We start from the raw sequence: 22186 nt of genomic DNA, 5'->3' as shown, positions 1-22186 counted from the left end.
CCTTGATCAGAAGGTTAAGAAGGGACATAATTGAGGTATATAAAATTCTGAGGGATACAGATAGGGTAGACTGCAAGAAACTTTTCAGTGTATTGGAGGTAGATAAAACTAGAGGACATAGGAGGGAATCAGAGAGATTTTTCAGAGTGGTAGCAACGAGTGGAACTCGTTGACTGAGAAGTAGTGGAAGCAGAGTCATTGAGAGCACTTCAATAGCTACTATTGCACAGTTAACTTTAAAATTTGAAGTGGTTCAATTCAATCAGTAGAGTACATTGTAACTGACAAAGCCATCACAAACATCTTTGTTGAGAAAAATTAGTACATATTAATGGTACAAAAGTTTCTGAGCCCAAACTCTCCTTTCTCTTTTTCTTTTCAACTTCTAATCTTTCCCCACCCCACCGTCTTTTCTCTCCCTTTCCTACACACCCCTACTCAAGTCACCACCCAATTAACATAACCCATTGACTTCCCATCCAACTTCCCCAAAGAAAATCGAGTTGTTTTGTTTTTCCTGATGAAGCAATCCCCACAGAGTTCTTTTGGAAGTCCCAGGATTTGAACCCCATGATGGTGATATACTTCTAACTGCTGTGTGATTAACAGGGGAATTTCAAGTTCAAGTTTATTATCATCAAATTGTAAAAATACAACCTGATGAAACAGCATTCTCTGGTCCTCAATGCAAAAACATGCAAACATAACATACATGCATGCAAACAAACACTATATACAGTATGTAGTATGTATAAAATCAGAATTTATTGTCATCAACAAGTCATGAAATTTGGTGTTTTATGGCAGCATCCTAGTGAAAATATTTATATTATAACCATCTTACAACATTACTATAAAAAAGTAAAAATAATAGTGCATGAAAGGATGGAAGCGTCTGTGGTTCATTGATTATTCAGGAATCTGATGGCAGCGGGGAGGAAGCTGTCCTTATGCCATTGAGTGCTCATCTCTAGGCTCCTGTACCTTTTTTCCAATGGTAGCAGAGTGAAGAGGGCATGGCCTGGCTGGTAGGGGTCTTTGAGGATTGAAGCTGCTTTTTTAAGACGCTACTTCATGTTGATGTCCTTGATGGAGTGAAGCCTGGTGCTTGTGAAGTCACAGGATGAGTTAATAACCCTCTAGGATTTATTCTTGTCCTGAAAGTTGGCACCTCCATACCAGGCAGTAATGTAGCATTAGAATTGGAGGAGCAAATCTGTAGAGAGATAGAAGACAGCAGCAAGAAACAGAAAATTGTGAGAGTAGGTTTTAACTTTCCACATATTGTCTGGGACTTCCATAATGCAAAAGGGCTGAATGGCTTGGCGTTTATCAAATCTGTTCAGGAAAGTTTAATAAATCAATATATAGAGGTACCAACTAGAGAGCATGCAATACTGGATCTCTTGTTATGATGCACAGTTGCAGCAGTAAGTAGACTCAAAACTTGAGAAAGACTACAACAGGTTTTATTCAGTTAAAAGTCTCCACTACAGTGGTAGCTGTACTGGTGACTCCTGAGTGACTGGCTGGGGAGGGGCCAGCTCAGGATAATATCCCAGGCAGTTGATTGACCAGGTGTGATCTGTACTCTGGTGATCTTCCTGCAGGTACAGAGATCGCCCCCTGCAGAAGATTAGTGGTGTATCACCACACTTATGAGGGAACAAGACAGGACAGCTGACAGAAGTATGTGTAGGGGAACATTTGGTTCAAGTGATCAAAATGGCATTAGTTTCAAGTTAATTGTGGAGGCTAGATCTTGGGATGAGATTCTAAGTTGGAGAAAGGATATAAAAAGTGTGGCAAACTTCTACAGAGGTATGGTGGAAAGTGTACTGACCAGCAGCATCACACTTTGGTATGGGAACACCAATACCCCTGAGTGTAAAGCCCTCCAAAAGGTAGTGGATACAACCCAGGACATCACAGGCAAAACCCTCCCCACTATCAAGAACATCTACAGGGAACGCTGTCATTGGAGAGCAGCAGCAATTATCAAAGACCCACACCACCCAGCATGTGCTCTGTTCTTACTGCTGCCATCAGGAAAGAGGTGTAGGTGCCACAAGACTCATACCACCAGGTCCAGGAACAGCTGCTTCCCCTCCACCATCAGACTCCTCAACAACAAACTCGATCAGAAACAAGAACTCTTACTTGTGCACTTTATTGATTTTGTTTTTTATTCCCTCTGTATTGCAGTGTTTGTTTACATTCGTTATCTGTTTACAGTTCTTTATTTGGTTACATGTATACACTGGGTACAGTTTTTTTTTGCACTAGCAATTAGTGGTGATTCTGCTGCAGGAAACAGAATCTCAGGGTTGTATGTGATGTCATGTATGAACTCTGACCATAAATCTGAAATCTGAAAATCCTAAGAGATTCTACAGGTATATTAAGAGCAAAAGGATAGTAAGGGACAAAATTAGTTCCCTTGAAGATCAGAATGGTCGGCTATATCTGGAGCCAAAAGAGATGGGGTAGAGCTGAAATGTTTTTTTTTGCATCAGTATTTATGGTACTCAGAGTCTAAGAAAGTAAAGAAAACAGTGAGGACATGGACCCCATACAGATTGCTTAATGTCTTTAAGCAAATAAGAATGGATAAATCACCAGGGCCTGAAAAGATATTCCCTCGGTCTTTGAGGGAGGCTAATATAGAAAGTGCAGGGGCTCTTCGGGAAATATTTGAGCCACAGGTGTTATGCCAGAGGTTTAGAAGGTACCTCATGTTGTTTCTTGTTTTGTTTAAAAAAGGCTCCAAAAGTAAGCCGTAAATTATAGGCCTGGAGTCTGAAGTCAGTGGTAGGTAACTTATTGGAAGGCATTCTAAGAGATTGGATATACAAGTATTTGGATAGTCAAGAACTAATTAAGATAGTCAATATAGCTTTGTGTGTGGTAGGTCAGATTTAACCAGTCTTATAGAGTTTTTGAGGAGTTTACCAGGAAACTTGATGAACAAAGGGTTGTGGATGTTGTCTACAAGATTTTAGCAAGGCCTTTGACAAGGTCCTACGTGGAAGGTTAGTCAGGAAGGTTCAGATGCTTGGTATTCATGGGGAAGTTGTAAACTGCATTCACCATTGGTTTTACGGTTCAATTAAGGCATATTTGAGAGGTCAAATAAGGTTATACTTCAAAAATAAAGAAAGAATATATGAAAGAAGATAAAGAAATAATGAAATTGGAGAAGGAAATTCAAGTACATAAAGATGAGGAGAAGAGAAAATTGTTAGAGTTGAAGAAATGAAAACTTAATGCTGTGCAGACTATAGAGTGGAGAGAGATATAATGAGAACACAACAAAAATATTACAAGTTGAAAGGGCCCATAAATTTTTAGCATGGCAATTAAAAATGGAACAGATTTCTACAACAATAATTGCAACAAAGAAATGATCAGGATAGATAATATAAAATGCAGGAAATAAATGATAATTTTTAAAGACTTTTATACTAAACTTTATTGTTCAGAGTCTAAGAGAGATGATAATAAAATGAGATTATTTAAGACAAATTAAATTGCCAGTGTTAAAGGAAGACGAAAAGATAAGACTGTCAGAGATTTTTTTCAGAAAATGAAATTTATGAGTCTCTAATGTCTCTACAGAATAATAAGGCGTCAGGTGAAGAGTTTAAGGAGCTATTAATACCTGTATTGTTGGCGGTATTAGGTCAAATAAAAGAGGTTTATGATCTGCCTGAATCTTTTAAAATAGCATTAATAACTGTAATTCTAAAAAATAAGGAAAGATTGTTTACAGCCTTGTTCATACAGACCTATATTATTATTAAATACAGACTATAAAATTGTATCAAAATTGTTAGCTAAAAGGCTGTTGAATTTTTGCCAAAATTAATAAATTTAGATCAAACTGGTTTTATTAAAAATAGAAAAGCAGCAGATAACAAAGTTAGTTTTTTAAGATTGGTAAATATAACACAAAATAGGAAGATTTCCACAGTAGCAGTAGCATTAGATGCAGAGAAAGCATTTAATTGATTGGAATGGGATTTTTTAAATTTGAGACACTTAATGCTTTTGGGATTCCAAATATTTTATAAACTGGATAAAGGCATTGTATGATTAATCAAAATCAAAAGTGATAATGAATAAACAAATCTTACAACCCTTTTTGCATGAAAGGTCTTCTAGACAAGGTTGTCCATTATTACCCTTTTTGTTTGCATTAGCAATTGAACCATTGGCAGAAGTAATTAGAACTGATAATGAAATTAAAGGATCTAAAGTAGGTAATGAAGAACATAAAATTAGTTTATTTGCTGATAATGTTATAGTATATTTAACAAGACCAGAAATATATTTAAATAAGTTGATTGAGAGATTTAAAAAGTATGGGTTAGTATCAAGTTATAAAATGGATGTGGATGTGGATTATTCTCAATGTAAAAGATTGACAACATTTAAATGGCAAAATTAAGCAATTAAATACTTAGGAATTAAAATTAGTAGAAATATAAGTAATTTATTTAAACTAAATTATTAAATTGTTTAAAAAGTTTGAAGAGGATTTGAAAAGGTTTGCCAATAATGTTTAATAGGACAAGTGAATTGTATTAAAATGAATATATTTCCAAGAATACAATATTTGTTTCAATCATTGACCATTCAAGTACCAGAATTTTTTCAAAATTTTTCTTTCAAAACGTGAATAAAATAGTACATGAATTTCTTTGGAAAAGTAAGATGTCAAGAATGGTTTATAAAAATTAATGTGGAAATTTGATCAGGATGGACTACTAAAGAATTAAAAATTATTTTAAAGCAGTTCAGTTGAGGTTTTTGTCCTCCTGTTATCGATGGGATGAAAAACAGCTTGGATTCAAATAGAAAATGAATAAAATTGGTGAAACCATCCTGGAATTAATTTTGTATAAATGGAATAGTGAGTCATTTAAAGGAACTAAAGATTTTTCTGTATTGAAACATATTTAAAACATATGGAATAGAATTCATATTGAGAGAGGAATTAAAAATTATCATTTACCAAAAATGTTGTTAAAACAAAATCACCGTCTTTCTTTTACTTTGAATAATTCTTTATTTGATTTAAAAAATTGTTTCTTAGGATCTTTTTTCTTAACTTTTGATCAAAAGAAATATGATATACATAATAATACAATTTTTGCATATAATCAATTAAAAATGTATTTGTAAAAGAGACAGAGCAGATTTGAGACTCCCTAAACAAAGTCAATTTGAAGATATAATAACAGATACATTTGTTGTTAACAAATTTATTACTAATATGTATATAAAATTACAAGAGACTGTAAAGAAAAAAAAATTATATAAATCAAAAATCTGATGGAGAAAGATTTAAATATACAAATTCAGGAGGAGATTTAGTCAAAATTATGTTATGAAAGTGTTACCAATAGAGTAAATGTTAGATATTAAATGGTTCAGTATAATTTTCTTCATCAATTGTATTATACTCCACATAAGTTAAATGAACTTAACCCTAATTTTTCAAATAAGTGTTTTCGATGTGCGAAAGAAATAGGGACTTTTTTGCATTCATGTGGTCTTGTGAAAAAGTGGGAAGGTTTTGGAATGAACTGAGTTTATTATTAGGGCAAATTATGAAGATAAAGATACCAAAGGATCCAAGAATAATTTTATTTGGAGATATTTATGGAAAGGATATAAAATTGAAATTGGACAAATACCATTAAAAAAATAGCAACTACAAAGAAATGTATAGCAATATCAAGGAAAGATGAGAGAGATGTTATTAAGTAAATGGTATAATGAGATGTGAAGTTGTATACCTTTGGAAAAAATTACATTTAGTTTAAGGTATTGAGTTGAAAATTTTTATAGTATTTGGAAACCATATATGGATTTTATGGATAATTTTCCATCCACCTCTTGTATCTTATCCTCTTATCTTAATTAGTAATTTTTAATAACAATGAATGATTGTCTATGCTAATATTATTGCATATTAAATGGTAGGTGTTCCATTCTTTTCTTTCCTTTTCTTACTTTTGGGTGGGAGTGGGAAATAGGGAGAGAAATTAAAAAAAAACATTTGTATCATTGGGTATGGACATTTGATTAATATTTTATTCATTTATTTTTTCCTGTAATGATGCAAACAATTAATAGTATTTTTAAAATTTTTAAAAACATTGGCTGTATGGGAGAAGCTAGAGAGTGGGAGTGGATGATTGCTTCTCAGACTGGAAGCCTGTGATGGGCTGTGTCACAGGGATCAGTGTTGGGAACATTGTTGTTTGTCATCTATATCAGATGATAATGTGGTAAAATGGAGCAGAAAATTTGCAGATGACAATAATATTGGGGGTGTTGTGGACAGCGAGGAAAGCTTTCAAGACTTGCACAAGAATCTGAACAAGCTGGAAACTTGAACTGAGAAATGACAAATGGAATTTAATGCAGACAAGTGTTGGGTGTTACATTTTGGAAAGACAAACCCAGAAAAGACATATACAATAAATAGTGGGCACTGAGGACTGCAGTAAAACAGAAAGATCTGGGAATACAGATACTTAATTCCCAGAACGTGGCTCATAGATGGATAGGGTTGTAAAGAGACCTTTTGGCATATTCGCTTCAAAATCAAAGTATTGATTATAGGGGTTGGGATGTTATGGTAAAGTTATATAATAAAATTGTTGAGGCCAAACTTTTGGAGTATTGTCTGCAGTTTTCATCACCTAACTACTGGAAAGATATCAATAAGAGAAGATTTACTAGGATGTTACCTGAGTTACAGGCTAAGGCTAAACAGGTTAGGACTTTATTCCCTGGAGTGCATAAGAATGAGGAGAGATTTGATAGAGATATTTAAAATTATGAGTGAATGTAGAATAAATGTAGGTCGGCTTTTTCCAAAAACTTTTGGGGAAACTTCTTCACACAGAGAGTGGAATGTGTTCGAAGGTGAAGTAATAAATGTTAGCTCAATTTTAAATTTAAGAAGAATTTGGGAGGTACATGGATAGGAGGGGTATGGACTGGCTGCAGGTCAGTAGAACTAGGTAGAATAATAGTTCAGCACAGACTAGAAGGGCCAAAGGGTCTGTTTCTGTCCCATAATGTTCTACGATGGGAGTAGCTGGAAGATGCTGCAAACTTGTTGACTATTGGAGCTAGATCTGACGATGCAGTTGTGGGTCAGTAGCATGAACAGGAGTGGGTTGAGTACACAGCATTGAGGTGCGTCAGTGCTCAGTGTGATGGTGCTCGATGTTCTGCTGTTGACCCAGTCAATCTGTGGTCTTTCTGTTCAGAAATCCAGAATCCAATTATAGGAGTGTCGAGTTCTAGCGAGGACAGCTTCTCCACCAGCCTCTGGGGAATAATTGTACTAAACGCCAAGCTGAAGTCGACAAACAGCAGCCTGGTGTATGAGGCATTGTTCTCCAGGTGGGTCAGAATGGAATGGAGTGACAAGGCTATTGCACTGTCTGTGAAATGGATCCATCTCTAGGTGAATTGAAATGGGTCCAGTGTCTCTGCTTTGTTTACGTTCTATCACTAGATGTTTGAAGCATTTCATTATGATAGAGGTCAATTACCCTCTTTTGTACTGGGATGTTGCTGGCCATCTTGACACCCCCCCCCCCCCCCAACAGGGATGATGAACTGCTGAAGTGACATGTTGAAGATGTCTGTAATGACCCTCATCAGTTGATCTATGTGGTCCTTCAGTTCCTGGTCCTGCTGCCTTGTTCAGATTCCCTTTGGATAGGGCTTTCTTCACCTCAGCTGCAGCCATGTGGGGGTCCTGATCATCAGGGGGAATTTGTAGGGTGTGGTATCCTGTCCTTTGTGACTGTAAGCTCGAAGCCCCAGCCTAGTAACCTCATTTGGAATTCATTGCCTTCATTGTGAAGAGAATAAATGTTTATAGATTCCACTTCAGTGGGTGTTGAAGCAAAAGAAAATTATTCTTACTAATGATCCAAAGGTTTGGGGACGTTTCTCACAGCAGTCTTGTGGTCATAGTGTTCATCCAGTTTGTTCCCGATCATTGTTGATGGTGGAGGACACAACGATGGTCATGGCATTGAATATTAAATGATGATACATTGCTTGGCATTTGTCTCATGCTAGTATGTAGCACTTGCCAAGTCGTACCAGAAATGCTCAGTGACTTGCTGACATCTTCTGCAGATGCTGAAAATCTGAAATAAAAACAGAAAATCCTGGAGAAACTTAGCAGGGCAGGTACTTCAATGGATAGGGAAACATCTTTCCACAGATTCTGCCTGCCATGCCAGAGCATAACATTTTATGTTTTCCTAATTGCTTTGTTATGTCATGTCTAAGATTGAACAATCATTAGGCAAACATTCGTCCTCACCTTGATTTGAAATTTCTTTTAAATTTTTTAATTTAAATTTATTTAAAATTGAGACATACAGCATGGTAACAGACTATTTTGGCCCATGAATATGCACCACCCAATTTACACCCAATTAACTTACACCCCCAGTACGTTTCGCATAGTGGGAGCAAACCGGAACACCTAGGGAAAACATGCACAGACATGGGAGAACCTACAAAGTCCTTGCAGACACGCAGGATTTGAACCCCTATCCCATTCGCTGGTGCTATAAAAGCATTGCACTAACTGCTACGCCAACCTTTTAGATCCTGCTTGGCCCAGGAAGTGATGAGATTAGGGAGGTAAAACACCAATTTGGTATTGATGAGCAGGCTATTGTGGTACTGTTAGTGATATCTTCAATCATGGATCACACTGGAATTATGTGAGCAGTGCACAAAAGTTCTGGGGAAACGCAGCAGATCACGCAGCATTGATTGGAAGAAAAAGGATCGCTATTTTGGATCTGCGTTCTTCCTAGTGAATTCAGAAAAACAGTAGATGCCTGTCTAAAAATCTGAAGGGGGGAGAAGGAGAAGAGAGCACAAGCAAACAGGTAAGAGGTAATAGGTAGATACAGGTGGGAAGGTGAGACCAAGAAGCTGAGACGTGATGGCGGAGAGGCAGAGGGCTAAGAAAAATAACTCTCTGATAGGAGAAGGAAAGGAGGGAGCGCGGAGCTCGAGGAAGGAAGACAGAGGGACGAGGCAAAGAGAGACTGGGGAGGGGGTGAACAGAAATTGGAGGTCGATATTAATGCCATCAGGAAAGAGGTTTTAATGCCATTAGACTCAATGATTATGCAAAGTTGGAGACTACAAGGTTGGAATACAAAGTGTTCCTCCAATTTGCAGGTGACCTTAATTTGGCATTGTATGAGGCTATGGATTGACATGTCGTGTGTTGAATTAGACTGGTTGGCCACCAGGAGGCCCTTGCTGTTGCAGCGGAGGTACTCAATGAAACAATCTTCCAGTCTGTGTTGCATCAGGTACACTGGATGCAGTAAATAATCCCAACAGATTCACAAGTGAAGAGTTGATTCACAAGTGAAGTGGTTGGGGACCCCAAATAGTGGTCAAAGAGGTGGTTTGGAGCAAATGTAGCACTTCCTGTGATCACATGGGTGAGTACCAAGGGAACAATTTATAAGAAGGGATGAGTAGATGATGGCTTCACGGAGGGAGTGAACCCTACAGAAATTCAAGGGTTTGGAGGAAGATTTATCTAATGATTGGATCCCATTGTTGACTTGCAGGCATGTGATTAAGTTTACATATGATATTCAATATAACCTATGAATCATTGTGTGTGTGTGTGTGTGTGTGTGTGCACAGGGTGCATTCTGGAGCCTCGCTGCTGGGTTTCTCGTTGGCTTTATTCGAATGGTTTTAGATTTTGTCTACATCACACCGAAATGTGGGCAACCAGACACACGACCACTAGTTACCCGCAGAGTTCATTTCCTGCACTTCGCTCTCATTCTCTGTTTCATCACTCTGATAATGGTGGTAATTATCAGTCTCCTCAGTTCACCTCCACATCCAGAACAGGTGAGTGGACAATGCAGGTTGCTGATTCTCCCATCTCAAATCCTTCCAGTGATAATGCAAAGTATTTACCTTCAGTGATATGCTCTCAGGACAATTCTTTTGCAAATCTAAAACTAAGCAGGTGTGGGAGGTAAATAATCTTGATGTGTGTTTTTATAACTGTCTTTTCTTTTGAAAATGCATTTGGAAAATATTTGATAACAATCATAGTTCAGGAATTTTCAAGATCAATGATGAGGTTACTTAGGGATAAGATTTAAGCACATTTAAAAAGTCATGGTTAGATGAGTCCAGAGGACCCCAAAACCCAGCAGCAATAGATAAGCACCATGACAAAAGTTGCTTTTAATTATCTTTGAACATGAAAATAGAATCAAACTTTAACTTATCTCTATTGACTCACTTAAACTACTTAACCCCCTTCTAATCCTAAATACATGTGTGTGTGTAAGTTCAGCAAAGTTCTTTGGTTCACAGTCCAATCTCACTGGTTGCAGGCAATGCTTATACTGTGCACAGAAGTTAACATTAATAAAGTTCACCAGGCTTTGGGGCTTAACAGGCAAATAGTTACCATTCAGAAGGGTTCTTGTTAGTTTTCAGAGAGAGAGTTTTTCTTGTTCCAGGACATCCACAACTGATTCCTTTTTAATCAGCCACTCCAGTCTTTCTTGCTGACGAAACTTTCCCCCTTCAGGGTTCTCCAGATGATAACCTCTTTCTTTCAGGTCACCACAGAGTTCCTTTCTGTTTCACCTTTTCCAAGGGAAACACTAGACAGCCAGTCCTCTCCTTTGAGCTGGCTGTCCTCCAAAGCTTGCCAGCTTGTCCCTCTGGAACCTATGTTTGTGTCTCTCCTCTTTCTCTCTCTCACACCCTCCAACTCTAGAACAAAGCCTGTTTTTTCTGCTCTCTACCTGCAAAGATCACATGACCTTCCAGACAGCAGGTTCTGTTTTCCAGACAAAGCTGCCTGTTGTTATATTTGTTGCCTTTTTCAAATAACAGTCTATCATGAGTCTGAGCACTCTTGCAAAAGCTCCTGCAAACATTCTGTTTTAAAATCTTTGTGTGTGACCTGCTCTAACAAACCTTTCCTTATTTATTTCCCAAACACCTCTATACACTGTCACAACAGTCAGCATGGCTTTATGAAAGAATGTCGTGTTTTACCAATTTGAGTTTTTTAATATTTTTAATTTATTTTAAATTTTATAATGTTACGAGCCCAGAGGACCCCAAAACCCAGCAGCAATAGATATTCACCAAGACAAATGGTTACTTAAACAAAAATTGCTTTTAATTATCTTTAAACATGAAAATAGAATCAAACTTTACTTAACTAATTTAACTTAATCCCCTTCTAATTCTAAGGTCATATGTATGTAATGTGTTTGTAACAATATTTAATTTCTCTACTTTTTTTTTCTTTGGCTTGGCTTCGCGGACGAAGATTTATGGAGGGGGTAAAAAGTCCACGTCAGCTGCAGGCTCGTTTGTGGCTGACCAGTCCGATGCGGGACAGGCAGACACGATTGCAGCGGTTGCAAGGGAAAATTGGTTGGTTGGGGTTGGGTGTTGGGTTTTTCCTCCTTTGCCTTTTGTCAGTGAGGTGGGCTCTGCGGTCTTCTTCAAAGGAGGCTGCTGCCCGCCAAACTGTGAGGCGCCAAGATGCACGGTTTGAGGCGTTATCAGCCCACTGGCGGTGGTCAATGTGGCAGGCACCAAGAGATTTCTTTAGGCAGTCCTTGTACCTTTTCTTTGGTGCACCTCTGTCACGGTGGCCAGTGGAGAGCTCGCCATATAATACGATCTTGGGAAGGCGATGGTCCTCCATTCTGGAGACGTGACCCATCCAGCGCAGCTGGATCTTCAGCAGCGTGGACTCGATGCTACTAAACAACTATATAGACATTCACTTTGGTTCCAGGATGGACTCTGATACCAGTGGCCACTTATCTTCTTCATGCACCCGCATGTGAACACCCTTATCAGATGGACTTTCAAACACATTCCCAATTCTCTGTACCAACAAGGGTGCAGTTCTCTGCAAACATTGATCTATCACAGTACTACAGATCAACTTAAGTGTGTTGCACACTTTACCCATGATGACTCCAGCAATGTCCACAGTAGCGACCTGGTGTGGAGTGATGTTTGGATCTTGGATCACAAGGCAGAGAGAAAGAAATGTGGTGTGCATCAATATTTGATACTGTTCTTAGCTGGGCGTTCTTAGCTGAGTTATTCAAATAAGCCAGCAGTAAGGTGTTCACTGATGGGTGGCTGGAGTTCAACCTTGATTGGCAGGTGATGTGAATTCCGAATAAGTTTCGGACAGGATGTTCACATGATCTTCTGCAATCCACAATGTTCCAGACTGAGGTTACGTGTTCCTCCACAACCTACATAGAACAATGTCATTGGTACCAATATGTATCATGGCCTCTGGCTGATCCCTCTCCCCTTTCAGAATATTCTGCACCTGCTCAGAAATTTCCTGGAGCCAACCACACAGGAGGTAATACACTATAAATCTCCTATCTGTTTCCCTGACTATCTAATCCCCTGTTACTATCACTCTAGCTGATTTCTCCCTTCTCTTCTGAGGCTCAGAGCCGACCACAGTGCTATTGGTCTGTCTGCTGGTGCCTGGCCCAGATAGGTCAGTCACCTCACCCCACCCCCACCGATAGTATCCACAGGGGTATACTGTTGCTGAGGGGAATGGCCACAGGGCAACCCTGTGCTGCCTGTCTACCCCCTTTCCCTCTCCTGACAATCACCCAGCTACCTTCCTCCTCCCTGTCTTGGGTAAACTTATACCTCTCATTTTGTTCGTTTTAGATTGGTCACAGTGTTTGAGCTACCAAAAGAAAATAGACACACACACCGAGAGCAGTTCAGATTAGACAAATGTTTATTACAAATTCAAAAGCTGATTTCACACTACAATATGCAAGCCCTTCCCAACTATACTTATCAACGCTTGGACTGGTCCCAACTGCCGAAGCGAGGCAACGACTGCACACTTGTAGTAGGTTGTCAGGGCGCCAGTAGCAGCTTCTCCACCTCCCCTGACCGGGACATTGGCTGGACTCCAGAAGTTCTTCTTCTTGCTGAGAGATGTTGCCACCTCTCAGAGAGTCTCAAACTTCAGCAGCGGGACCATGACTTATATTACCCAAAAACTGCTTACCCAAGCACCTACTCCCACCACAGCAAGAAAGATAAGCAAGCAAGCTAGCATGCTAGGCTATTAACGAATAACATAATTTTCAGCTTATCACTTTGAATACAATGGTTTATTTTGCATCAAGGCTAGGCCTCTGACAGTCTGTGACCAAAACAAGCAAGAAGATTAAATGTTCTCGGTACACAGATGTCCTTTCTTCAGATAACAGCATCTCTGGCCCCTTGGTGGAATTTAGCTTATGTCTGCTGATTCTAAAACACAAGCAGGTTCTCAGCCTTGCAGAACCCAGAGCTGCAAGTTTAAAAAAACAGGTTAGAATCTTCCTTCCATTACACTCCCTCCTTGGTGTGATTGTATCCCTGTAATTCCTGTTTATCACCCCTTCAGCCTCTCGAATGATCCAGAGTTCATCCAACTCCAGCTCCAATTCCCTAGCACGGTCTGTTAGGAGTTGCATTTGAATGCACTTCTTTCAGGTGAAGTCATCAGGGATAGTGTTGGCTTTCCTAACGATTCACATTCTGCAAGACCAGCATGTCCATCCCCTACCTACCATTCCTTCTGTCTATTAAAGAGCAAAGTTTTAGAAAAATCTGTCCATACCTTGCCTCATCTCCTGAACCTTCTCAGCCTCTGTTCTCCAAAGCCCAGCAAACCAAAGCCTCAATGTCCCAGTCCTATACTGAGCCACTCACACAATGGCCACTCCACTTGACTTCCCTCTTTATATTGGCTACAGCTAATTGGCCAATGGAGGGATTGAAAAGAGCACCTCCCTCATCTGCTGCTTTTTAAAAAAGGCTTCTCCGTTTCTGTAACAGCCCACTCTTGCAGTTCCTGAAAGGAATAAAAAGAGGGAGATAGTCAGAATTTTTTTCCCAGGGGAAAAATGTCATAAACTGATGTGTTTAAGGTGGGGATGTGGAGGGGGGGGGGGGGGTGGAAATTAAATGGAGATATGCTGAGCATATGCCTGGAACTGGCTGCACAGGTAGTGGTGGAAGCAGACACAATAGTAAGCATTTCAGAAGCTTCTAAATTAAGATATGAATATACAAGAAATAGAGAGAAATATATCATGATGCCATTTATACTAAAGCTATGCAGCTTTTACATATTTAGTATATGCACCTGGGCTGAAGGGCCTCTTCCTGTACTTCTCTATGTTCTATGTTCTGTCATGAGAGCAGAAATTCTTGGATTATAGGAAGAGCAGGTTAAGAATTGCTAATTTGTGAATGTAGAATGTTTGAGATGGCCAGGTACATTGAGGAAGTGCCAAGGTTTCCAGCCCAGTTCACAGCGCCGAACCTTGCTATCAGTAAAACAGTTTCCAGTTCTGGCTTCCCTCAACCTGCTCTGCTTTTCACTGACATATAACACAGCTCATTCTTCTTTCCCAGATCAGACGGTTGACTTGGTACACTCGTTTTGAGGACTTGCCAGAGAAGGCACCAGAAGAGACTGTTGTAATTGTTCAAAACAAGCCTCAGTTACCAGAAGAAACAAGAAATGCATCGGGCACTGAAGAAGCCAGCCTAAGAGGAGGTAATTCTCTGACACTGAATGTAGCAGCAACCGCTGCAACCGTGTCTGCCTGTCCCGCAACGGACTTGTCAGCCACAAACGAGCCTGCAGCTGACGTGGACATTTACCCCCCTCCGTAAATCTTTGTCTGTGAAGCCAAGCCAAAGAATGTAGCATGTAGTCACATAATACACCTTCACCATAATCCTACTGAGCACACCTCCAGCCCAGTTCACATAACTGATGAATCCCATCATCACCTCATAGTAGGCTACTAATCTACCTGCTAAGGTCTTGAGCAAGCTAATATTCGTAGGGCACCAGAAAGGAAGCAATGCTAAACATTTAACACAACAATATAATTTACAATGTTTGAAAATATTTTCAAGCTCCTTCGAGAGTAAATGAACAACAATATTTCACTTTGTTGCTAAATTGTAAGTGGAAGCAAGGCAGAGGGTTACAAATGAATGAAAGAAGAAAGTTTAAAGAAATTGTTTCGCACAAACAGTTGTTCTCCACAAGTGACAACTGAGGAAAAAATTATCAAGTGATCCTTTGTCAAGTCTGTCAAAAGAAAACTGAAAATGCTGAGGAGATTTAGTATCAGGTAACATCTGGGAAAACAGAAACATGCAAATTGGCGTAGGGTCTAGAAGATTAGAGAGTTAAACATGTGGCTCATGGATTGGTGTGGGAGAAGTGGGTTCCAATTCGTGGGAAATTGACACAGGCATTGGGGAAGGAAGAAGCTGTTCAAAAGGGACAGGCTCCATTTGAACCATGATGGGATCTGGATTCTGGCAAATTGCATAACTAGGACTGTGGACAGGGCTTTAAACTAAATAGTAGAGGGGTGGTTTCAACAGATTGGAGAGGGATGGATAAAGTAAAAGAGTATGTGTAAAATAAAAACAAAAGTTAAAAAAGTGAAAAGTAAGAGTAGAGTATATAAAATAAGCAATTTCAAAAGAGCCAAAGATGACCAGATTTTAAAAGCACTTTATTTGAATGCCCGTAATATTCAAGACAAGGTCAGTGAATTGTGGCACAAATCAGTACAAAGGGGGAAGATTTTGTGGCCATTACAATAATGTGGTTGCAGGGTGGTGAAGATTGTGAATTAAATATCCAATGATATCAGGTAATACAGAAGAACACCAGAAAAGTAAGGGGTGTGGTGCATTCTTAGATCAGGGCAATAGTGAGAGATGATGTAATATCTAAGGAGCAAAATGTTAAATTCATCAGAGTGGTGATTTGGAATAGCAAAGGGAAAAAAATCACTAGTAAAGTTGTATATAGACCACCTAATAATAACATTACAGTGGCACAGGAAATAAACCAAGAAATATCGGAGGCATGTAAAGATGGAACAGTGGTTATTGTGAGGAACTTTAACATGTATATAGATTGGGTGAACCAGGTTGGTCAAGGCATCCTTGAGGAGGACTTCATAGAATGCATATGGGATGGCTTTCATGAACAGCGTGTTACTGAACCTACATGCTATTTTGGATCTGGTCCTTGCAATGAGACAGGTAAAATTAGCGCTCTTGTAATTAGGGATCCTCTTGGAAAGAGTGATCACAGTATGAATGAGTTTCTCATATAAATGGCAGATATACTATTTTAGGCTAGATCCAGTGGATCCAAGTGGAAGGAATTGGCCAGGGTAGACTGGGTACGCAGGCTATATGGAGGGATGGTTGAAGAACAGTGAAAGACTTTCAAATAAATCTTTCACAGGGCTCAACAAAATTTAAAATCAAGGGCAGTAAGGGTGAGGCTAGTGAGTGTTGGATGACTAAGGAAATAAAGGAAGGCATCAAACTAAAAGCTCACACTCACAAAGTCACCAAGAGCAGTGGGAAACTAGAAGAATAGAAAAACTTCACAAAGCAACAAAGAACTGCAGAGCAAGCAATAAAGAGAGGGGAAGAATACTATGAAAAAAGTTGAACACAAAATATAAAAAAGATATAAAGTGGAAAATGGTGGCAAAAGAGAAGGTTGGTCTTTTGGAAGATGGGAAGAGAGAAATGATATTCGATAATAAGGAAATATCTAAGGCCTTGTATGACTATTTTGTGTCAGTCTTCATGGTGGAGGACACATCTACCATGCCAAAAGCAAATGTTATGAATGTGATGGGAGGTGAGGACCTCGATGTAATAGCTATCACTAAAGAGGTAATACTGAGAAAACCTGATGGTTTAAAGAAAGATAAGATGTCTGATCCTAATGAAATGCATCCCAGGGTACTGAAAGTAATGGCAGAAGTTATAGTAAGGCTTTGGACATAATTTGCAAAAAACTCTGGACTGTAGGCAGGACCGAGTGGATTGGAAGACAGCAAATGTCACACCACTATTCATAAATGGATATAGGAAAAAGGCAGGGAACTTCAGGCGAGTTAGTTTAACATCTGTAGTTAGGAAAATTTTTGAAGCTATCATTAATAGCAAGGCATCTGGAATTAAATGGATAGGGAGAAAATTCAATCCTCAGAGGTGCAAAGAGACCTGAGCGTCCTTGTCCAAAGTAATCTAAAAGTTAATGCCCAGGTGGGATTGGTAATGAAGAAGGCTGAGAGCTATAGTATATAAGAGTAGAGAGGTGTGAATGAGACTCTATGGGGCAGTGGTAAGACCCAATCGAGAGTACTGTGTACAGTTTTGGACCCTCTATCTTAGAAAAGGTGTGATGTTGCTGGAGAGGGTATAGTGGAAATTTACTATGATGATTTCTGGAATGCAGGGGCTGGTGTATGGAGAGTGTTTGACAGCTCTTGGGTTATATTAATTGGAATATAGGAGAATGAGAAGGATCTCATAGAGACCATGTAACTATATACCAATTACAGTACGGAAACAGGCCATACCAGCCCTTCTAGTTGGCACTGATTTAAGTAAACTCCATTAGTACCACCTACTTGCTCCCTGCCCATAACCTTCCAACCCCCTCACATCCATGTACTCATCCAATCTCCTCTTAAATGACAAATTGACCTTGCTCCAACCACCTCTTCCAGAAGGTCATTCCACTCAGCCACCACTCTTTGAGTGAAGAAGCTTCCTCTTATGTTACTTCTAAAGTTTTTCCACCTCATTCCAATCTCTCCTACCCTCAAGGGGAAGAGCCTATTCACATCTACTCTATCTATTCCCCTCATAATTTTATATACCTCTATCAGATCCATCCTCAACCTCAGTCTACCTTATTGATATCCTTCCAATAATTTGGAGACCAGACTACACCCAATATTCCATACTTAGCCTCACAAATTCCTTGAACAGTCTCAATATCACTCCCAGCTCCTATATTCCATGCTTTGATTTATAAAGCCCAGCATGCCAAAAGCCTTCTTCAGCACTCTTATCCACATGAGATTCCAAAAATTAACCATTATTCCTATATTTCTCTGTTCCTCTGCATTCCTCAATGCCCTCCCCTTCACTGCATATGTCGAGTTTTGATTATTCTTCCCAAAATAAAGCACTTCATACTTATCAGTATTAAACTCCATCTGCCATCTTTCAGACCACTCTTCTAAGCAGTCGAAATCATTCTGCAGTCCCCAAAAACAATCTTCACTATCCACAAATCCCCCTATTTTTGTATCATCCACATATTTACTCACCCAATTTACTACTCCATCATCCAAATCATTAATGTAAATGACAAACAACAAGGGACAAACAACACAATCCCTAAGGCATACAGCTCGACACCGGCCTCCATCCAATAGACAGTTATCCACCATTGCTCTCTGACATCTACCTTCTAGCCACTGTTGAACCTATTTGATTATCTCAACATTAATACCTAGCTCCTGAACCTTCTTCACCAACTTTCCATGTGAAACTTTATCGAAGGCCTTACTGAAATCCATATAGACAACATATAGACTCTACCCTCATTAACCAGGATCATTCCAGAAATTATTCTTGTAAATCTTCTCTGTACCCCTTGCTAATGCCAGCACATTCTTTCTTAAATAAGGAGCCCAAAATTGTACCCCACATTCCATGTGAGGCCTTTCCAGTGCCTTATAAAGCCTCAACATCACATCCCTGCTCTTGTATCCTATTCGCCTAGATATAGATAATAGGTACTGGAGTAGGCCAACTGGCCCTTCAAGATCTTTCCCTTTCAATAACAAATCCCAGCCTTATCCCCATAACTCTTAACTCCCCTGCCCGTAAGAGCCTTATCCAACTCTCTCTTAAATCTATCCAACGAATCCTCCCCCACTACCCTCTGTGGCAATGCATTCCACAGACCCACAGTGCTCTGGGTAAACAAATTCTCCTCATTTCTGTGTTAAATGGCCTTCCCTGTATTCTTATACTATGCCCTCTAGTCCTAGTTTTGTTATATATATTAACAATCTGGAAGTAGGAGTGGAGAATTGGATAAGCAAGTTTGCGGATGATACAAAGATTGGTGGTGTTGTGGACAGTGAGGAAGATTACCGTAGATTAAAAAAGGTGATTTAGGAAGGCTGGAGGTGTGGGCTGAGAAATGGCTGATGGAATTTAATACAGATAAGTGTGAGGTGTTACATTTTGGAAAGGCAAATCTAAATAGGTCATATGGCTATTGAGATGTGCAGAGCAACAAAGGGATTTAGGAGTTGTGGTAAATAGTACCCTCAAGGCTGTTGTGTGAAGAAGGCATTTGGAATGTTGGCCTTCATAAATCGGAGTATTGAATTCAAGAGTAGGGAGGTTATGATGAAATTGTACAAGGCATTGGTGAGGCCAAATTTGGAGTACTGTGTACAGTTTTGGTCACCAAATTATAGGAAAGATATAAACAAAATAGAGAGAGTGCAGAGAAGGTTCACGAGAATGTTGACAGGATTTCAAGGTTTGAATTACAGGGAAAGTTGTGCAGACTGGGGCTTTTTTCTCTGGAGCGTAGAAGATTGAGAGGGGACTTGATAGAGGTGTTTAAAATTTTAAAAGGGACAGACAGAGTAAATGTGGATAAGCTTTTTCAATTAAGAGTGGGGGAGATTCAAACTAGAGGGCATGGTTTAAGATTGAAGGGGGAAAATTATAAGGGAAACATGAGGGGAAATTTCTTTATGCAAAGGGTGGTGGGGATGTGGAATGAGCTTCCGGAAGACGTGGTCGAGGCGGGATCATTGGTTACATTTATGGATAGACTGGATAGTTACATGGAGAGGAGAGGACTGGAGGGGTATGGACCGGGTGCTGGTCAGTGGGACTAGGAGGGTGGGGATTTGTTACAGCATGGACTAATAGGGCCAAACTGGCCTGTTCTGTGCTGTAAGTGGTTATATGGTTATATGGTAGTCTTACCCATCATTGGGAATATGTGCTCTGATTTCACCCTATCAGGCCCTTTGATAATCCTAAAAAACCTCATCCTTCTAAACTCTGTTGCATATAATTCAAGTCTTTCTAACCTATCCGCGTATGATAATCCTGCCATCCCTGCCATCTAATGGATATCCGGATCCAGAAGCAGGAGGTTATGAGTAAATTGTTGGGACTGAGGGCTGATAAATCCCCAGGGCCTGATGGGCTGCATCCTAGGGTGCTTAAAGAGGTGGCTATGGAAATTGTGGAGGCACTGGTCGACATTTTCCAAAGTTCCATAGATTCCGGGGAGGTCCCTGAGGAGTGGCTGATGTGGTGCCGCTTTTTAAGAAAGGAGGGAGGGAGAAAACGGGAAATTATAGACCGGTTAGCCTGACATCAGATATTGGAGTCCATCATAAAAGGAGAAATAGCAGAACACTTAGTCAGTAATAATAGTATAAGGGCTAGTCAGCATGGATTCCTTAAGGGTAAGTCATGCTTGACTAACCTTCTGGAATTTTTTGAGGATGTGACAAAAAGGGTGGACTCAGGAGAGCCAGTGGATGTGGTGCATTTTGACTTCCAGAAGGCCTTTGATAAGGTACCGCAAGGGAGTCTAGTGGGCAAGATCAGGGAGCATGGTATTGGAGGTAAGGTGCTGACATGGATAGGAAATTGGTTAAGAGATAGGAAACAAAGGGTTGGAGTAAATGGGTCTTTTTCAGAATGGCAGGATGTGACGAGTGGAGTGCCTCAGGGATCGGTGTTGGGTCCTCAGTTGTTTGTAATTTATGTTAATGATTTGGATGAGGGGATTATAAATAACATGAGCAAATTTGCAGATGACACTAAACTGGGTGGCGGTGTGGGGTGTGAGGAGGATGTAAGGAAAATGCAGAGGGACTTGGAGGAGTGGGCGGCTAAATGGAAGATGAATTTCAATGTGAACAAATGTGAGGTTATTCATTTTGGGGGAAGTAATAGGAAAGCTGAGTATTATTTAAATGGAGACAAGCTAGGGAGTGGGGAAGTGCAAATGGATCTGGGTGTACTTGTTCACCAGTCACTGAAGGCTAGCATGCAGGTTCAGAAAGCTGTGAAGAAGGCAAATGGAATGTTGGCTTTCATAAAGAGGGGACTGGAGTATAGGAACAGAGACACCCTTCTGCAGTTATACAGGGCCCTGGTGAGACCCCACCTGGAGTATTGCGTCCAGTTCTGGTCTCCAAACTTGAGGAAGGACATACTAGCTATAGAGGGTGTGCAGCGCAGATTTACAAGGTTAGTTCCAGGGATGGCAGGGTTGTCATATGCAGCAAGGCTAGAAAAACTGGACTTGTATCCATTGGAGTTTAGAAGGATGAGGGGGGACATGATTGAGGTATACAAAATCATCAGGGGGATAGACAAGGTGAAGTCTGATTACTTGTTCCCAATGATGGGGGAGACGAGGACTAGAGGGCATAGTTTAAGAATACAGGGTAGGCCCTTTAGGACGGAGATGAGAAAGCATTTTTTTACCCAGAGAAGTGTGAATCTGTGGAATGCTCTGCCACAGAGGGTGGTAGAGGCGGATTCGCTGACTATGTTCAAAAGAGAGTTAGATAAGTCTCTTGTGGGTAACGGAGTTAAGGGTTATGGGGATAAGGCTGGAAAGGGGTACTGATGGTAATGATCAGCCATGATCTAAAATGGCGGTGCTGGCCCGACGGGCCAAATGGCCTACTCCAGCTCCTATTGTCTATTGTCTAATCTTGTAGACCTGCGCTGCACTCCTTCTATAACAAGTATGTCCTTTCTTAAATATGGGGACCAGAACTGGATGCAATATTCCAAGTGAGATCTCACCAGGGCCCTGTACAACTGCAGGGGAGCTTCTCTACTCCTATACTCCAATTCCCTCTTTATGAAAGGCAACATACCATCCGCCTTCTTCACTGCTTGTTGAACCTGCATGCTAGTTTTCAATGACTGGTGAACAAGTATGCCCAGATCCCTTTGCATTACCACACTCCCTAGCTTAACTCCATTTAAATAATATTCTGCTCTCTTGATTTTCCTCCAAAACGGACAACCTCACACTTACTCAAATTAAACTTCATCTGCCAGCTTTCTGCCAACTCCCCTAAACTGTCCAAGTCCCCTTGCAATTTCCTGACATCCTCCTCACTCTTTACACTAC

At 40.0% G+C, this 22186-nt stretch overlaps 1 protein-coding gene across 11 annotated transcripts in view; it reads left to right on the top strand.

The window, feature by feature from the left end:
• LOC138759087 (sodium/myo-inositol cotransporter 2-like) overlaps window positions 1-22186 on the top strand; it is a 251059-nt gene that overhangs the window by 175553 nt on the left and 53320 nt on the right. For 10 of the 11 annotated variants that reach the window (XR_011354632.1, XM_069928979.1, XM_069928981.1 and 7 more), the window contains 2 exons: window positions 9730-9945; window positions 14545-14689. Coding sequence is in view for 10 of the 11 variants with exons in the window: in XM_069928979.1 (XP_069785080.1) it covers window positions 9730-9945; window positions 14545-14689 (361 nt within the window). In the remaining variant the exon portion in view is untranslated. The remainder of the gene's footprint in view (window positions 1-9729; window positions 9946-14544; window positions 14690-22186) is intronic. The other variant, XM_069928982.1, reaches the window with a different exon arrangement.

The sequence above is a fragment of the Narcine bancroftii genome, chromosome 3, assembly GCF_036971445.1.
Source record: "Narcine bancroftii isolate sNarBan1 chromosome 3, sNarBan1.hap1, whole genome shotgun sequence".
Classification (NCBI taxonomy): Eukaryota; Metazoa; Chordata; class Chondrichthyes; order Torpediniformes; family Narcinidae; genus Narcine; species Narcine bancroftii.
Note: the sequence above shows the minus strand (reverse complement) of the source record. Positions and strands in the feature narration are given on the sequence as shown.